At 41.7% G+C, this 5,000-nt stretch overlaps 1 protein-coding gene across 4 annotated transcripts in view; it reads right to left on the bottom strand.

The window, feature by feature from the left end:
* Positions 1-5,000, bottom strand: part of LOC110504553 (glycine receptor subunit alphaZ1) — a 99,921-nt gene that overhangs the window by 51,257 nt on the left and 43,664 nt on the right. For all 4 annotated transcript variants that reach the window (XM_036969878.1, XM_036969879.1, XM_036969880.1 and 1 more), the window contains one exon: positions 3,353-3,420. In XM_036969878.1, the coding sequence (XP_036825773.1) occupies positions 3,353-3,420 (68 nt within the window). The remainder of the gene's footprint in view (positions 1-3,352; positions 3,421-5,000) is intronic.

Below are 5,000 nucleotides of genomic sequence, written 5' to 3'. Positions count from 1 at the left end.
CCCATTCCATCCTAACCCATCCAATCCCAGCCCCTCCAAACCCATCCCATCCCATTCCAGCCCCTCCAAACCCATCCCATCCCATCCCAGCCCCTCCAAACCCATCCCATGCTTTATTTGTCCTGCCCTGAGCTCTCCGACACCCTTAAAAATGTTGTCATTATGGTTGGAGAAATTAAATGATGACAATGAGGTAGGAACGGATCTGTCATCAGGGCTTGTTTGAATTCCATACTATGTAACTGAGTGCCTCCAGATAAATAGAGAGTCAACCTATTGTTTCTATAACTGCCAGTCAGTCCTGCCAGTCAGACTGCCAGTCAGTCTGCCAGTCAGACTGTATTTGACTGTACAGACAGGGATTTCCATCAGAGGACACATTGATCTGATACCTGTTATTTACTGGGTACAGACTGGTTGAATCAACGTTGAATTGACGTCAGTACCCAGTGGGTTGGGTCTGTTTCTATGATCTTATTTTAATAAAAACAATAATTTAACAGTTATCTAACTAGGCAAGTCAATTAAGAGAAAATTCTTATTTACAATGATGGCCTACCAAAAGGCAAAAGGCCTCCTGCGGGGACGAGGATTGGGATTAAAAAGAAATACAATAGAAATATAGGACAAAACTAGCACCCTATATCACAACTCTACTATCTGTATCCATGTTGGTCTACTGTCCTTCTGTCTCTATGTTGGTCTACTGTCCTTCTGTCTCCATGTCCTTCTGTCTCCATGTTGGTCTACTGTCCTTCTGTCTCCATGTCCTTCTGTCTCCATGTTGGTCTACTGTCCTTCTGTCTCCATGTTGGTCTACTGTCCTTCTGTCTCTATGTTGGTCTACTGTCCTTCTGTCTCCATGTCCTTCTGTCTCCATGTTGGTCTACTGTCCTTCTGTCTCCATGTCCTTCTGTCTCCATGTTGGTCTACTGTCCTTCTGTCTCCATGTTGGTCTACTGTCCTTCTGTCTCCATGTTGGTCTACTGTCCTTCTGTCTCTATGTTGGTCTACTGTCCTTCTGTCTCCATGTCCTTCTGTCTCCATGTTGGTCTACTGTCCTTCTGTCTCCATGTTGGTCTACTGTCCTTCTGTCTCCATGTCCTTCTATCTCCATGTTGGTCTACTGTCCTTCTGTCTCCATGTTGGTCTACTGTCATTCTGTCTCCATGTCCTTCTGTCTCCATGTTGGTCTACTGTCCTTCTGTCTCCATGTCCTTCTGTCTCCATGTTGGTCTACTGTCCTTCTGTCTCCATGTTGGTCTACTGTCCTTCTGTCTCCATGTCCTTCTGTCTCCATGTTGGTCTACTCTCCTTCTGTCTCCATGTTGGTCTACTGTCCTTCTGTCTCCATGTCCTTCTGTCTCCATGTTGGTCTACTGTCCTTCTGTCTCCATGTCCTTCTATCTCCATGTTGGTCTACTGTCCTTCTGTCTCCATGTTGGTCTACTGTCATTCTGTCTCCATGTCCTTCTGTCTCCATGTTGGGCTACTGTCCTTCTGTCTCCATGTCCTTCTGTCTCCATGTTGGTCTACTGTCATTCTGTCTCCATGTCCTTCTGTCTCCATGTTGGTCTACTGTCCTTCTGTCTCCATGTCCTTCTGTCTCCATGTTGGTCTACTGTCCTTCTGTCTCCATGTTGGTCTACTGTCCTTCTGTCTCCATGTCCTTCTGTCTCCATGTTGGTCTACTCTCCTTCTGTCTCCATGTTGGTCTACTGTCCTTCTGTCTCCATGTCCTTCTGTCTCCATGTTGGTCTACTGTCCTTCTGTCTCCATGTTGGTCTACTGTCCTTCTGTCTCCATGTTGGTCTACTGTCCTTCTGTCTCCATGTTGGTCTACTGTTCTTCTGTCTCCATGTCCTTCTGTCTCCATGTTGGTCTACTGTCCTTCTGTCTCCATGTTGGTCTACTGTCCTTCTGTCTCCGTGGTGGTCTACTGTCCTTCTGTCTGCATGTTGGTCTACTGTCCTTCTGTCTCCATGTTGGTCTACTGTGATTCTGTCTCCATGTTGGTCTACTGTCCTTCTGCCTCCATGTTGGTCTACTGTCCTTCTGTCTCCATGTCCTTCTGTCTCCATGTTGGTCTACTGTCCTTCTGTCTCCATGTTGGTCTACTGTCCTTCTGTCTCCATGTTGGTCTACTGTCCTTCTGTCTCCATGTTGGTCTACTGTCCTTCTGTCTCTATGTTGATCTACTGTCCTTCTGTCTCCATGTCCTTCTGTCTCCATGTTGGTCTACTGTCCTTCTGTCTCCATGTCCTTCTGTCTCCATGTCCTTCTGTCTCCATGTTGGTCTACTGTCCTTCCATCTACATGTTGATATACTGTCCTTCAAACAACATATATTTCACCTTTATAGATATCCTAGACCTCTTGATCTACTATCTTGATAAATAATCGACAAACAACTGATTATTTTACAATACCTAATAGATATGTATTCTTTCCAAAAATGAGTTTGAATGATGACCCCTTGAAGACATGAAGACATCTGAACAGTAGATATGAAGCCCCTCTGAACTGAGTTTTGAAAGATGACCCCTTGAAGACATGAAGACATCTGAACAGTAGATATGAAGCCCCTCTGAACTGAGTTTTGAAAGATGACCCCTTGAAGACATGAAGACATCTGAACAGTAGATATGAAGCCCCTCTGAACTGAGTTTTGAATGATGACCCCTTGAAGACATGAAGACATCTGAACAGTAGATATGAAGCCCCTCTGAACTGAGTTTTGAAAGATGACCCCTTGAAGACATGAAGACATCTGAACAGTAGATATGAAGCCCCTCTGAACTGAGTTTTGAAAGATGACCCCTTGAAGACATGAAGACATCTGAACAGTAGATATGAAGCCCCTCTGAACTGAGTTTTGAAAGATGACCCCTTGAAGACATCTGAACAGTAGATATGAAGCCCCTCTGAACTGAGTTTTGAAAGATGACTCCTTGAAGACATCTGAACAGTAGATATGAAGCCCATCTGAACTGAATTTTGAATGATGACCTCTTGAAGACATCTGAACAGTAGATATGAAGCCCATCTGAACTGAATTTTGAATAGAGATTAAGTTCGATGAGGCAGATAAATATTATTCTAAATATTCAGGCGAGGAGGCACTGCTTGTAATTCCAGAAGGAAACCGTTGGGCACACTGCATATTAAGGCCATCGTTATTTAAATTAAATCACAATCTTGGAGGCATAGTTATGCAAGTCAAAATACTGTTAAAAATAAAAATGATTCAGTGTATCCTCACGTTAACTTCAAAATATCAATATCAACAGAAAGAAATGTACTTCATGTTGAAGGGTTTTTACATTGAAAAGGTAAACCCATTTGGACTCACCATTGTTGTTTCAGCGATGGACCCAAAGCTGTTAATAAAAATGTTGCACGTTACGTTTACAGGGGGACCTGTGAAAGAATGAAAAATAAAAATTATTATTTTCTTATTTACAGAACTGTGAAACAAAAACCCCCTCCTTGCAGACAGAAAACGTACAGAAAACACAGTCCTTCCACCTTTATTACACTGAAAACATAGTTCTTCCACCTTTATTATACTGAAAACACAGTTCTTCCACCTTTATTACACTGAAAACATAGTCCTTACACATTTATTATACAGAAAACACAGTCCTTCCACCTTTATTACACTGAAAACACAGTCCTTCCACCTTGATTATACTGAAAACACAGTCCTTCCACCTTGATTATACTGAAAACACAGTCCTTCCACATTGATTATACTGAAAACACAGTCCTTCCACCTTGATTATACTGAAAACACAGTCCTTCCACCTTGATTATACTGAAAACACAGTCATTCCACCTTGATTATACTGAAAACACAGTCCTTCCACCTTTATTACACTGAAAACATAGTCCTTCCACCTTTATTACACTGAAAACACAGTCCTTCCACCTTTATTACACTGAAAACATAGTCCTTCCACCTTTATTACACTGAAAACACAGTCCTTCCACCTTTATTACACTGAAAACACAGTCCTTCCACCTTTATTACACTGAAAACATAGTCCTTCCACCTTTATTACACTGAAAACACAGTCCTTCCACATTTATTACACTGAAAACACAGTCCTTCCACCTTTATTACACTGAAAACACAGTCCTTCCACCTTTATTACACTGAAAACACAGTCCTTCCACATTTATTACACTGAAAACACAGTCCTTCCACCTTTATTACACTGAAAACATAGTCCTTACACATTTATTACACTGAAAACACAGTCCTTCCACCTTTATTACACTGAAAACATAGTCCTTCCACCTTTATTACACTGAAAACACAGTCCTTCCACCTTTATTACACTGAAAACATAGTCCTTCCACCTTTATTACACTGAAAACACAGTCCTTCCACCTTTATTACACTGAAAACATAGTCCTTCCACCTTTATTACACTGAAAACACAGTCCTTCCACCTTTATTAGGCAGTTAACGTACAGAAAACACAGTCCTTCCACCTTTATTATACTGAAAACACAGTCCTTCCACCTTTATTAGTCAGTTAACGTACAGAAAACACAGTCCTTCCACCTTGATTATACTGAAAACACAGTCCTTCCACCTTTAATAGGCAGTTAACGTACAGAAAACACAGTCCTTCCACCTTGATTATACTGAAAACACAAAGTCCTTCCTCAATATGAATCATGTTAAGTAGTATATTGTGGAACACATAATATAATATAATATAATAAAATATGCCATTTAGCAGATGCTTTTTTCCAAAGCGATTTTGTCTTTATGTACGTGCGATCCTGGGAATCTTCAGAGGGCCACAACGGAATTCCCCATAAGCCTCTGTGTAAAACTGTACACAGAGGTACTGTAATATCACGTTGTAAACACACAGCGCTCCATGTTGACTGAGAGATTCTGAGAGTATCTCCACCCCCCCCCTACGATCCTCAGAGACGCTCCTAGGGTTGTTTCCAGACAACAGTGCCGAGTTTAGAACGAA

This window comes from Oncorhynchus mykiss, chromosome 31, assembly GCF_013265735.2.
Source record: "Oncorhynchus mykiss isolate Arlee chromosome 31, USDA_OmykA_1.1, whole genome shotgun sequence".
Taxonomy (NCBI): Eukaryota; Metazoa; Chordata; class Actinopteri; order Salmoniformes; family Salmonidae; genus Oncorhynchus; species Oncorhynchus mykiss.
Note: the sequence above shows the minus strand (reverse complement) of the source record. Positions and strands in the feature narration are given on the sequence as shown.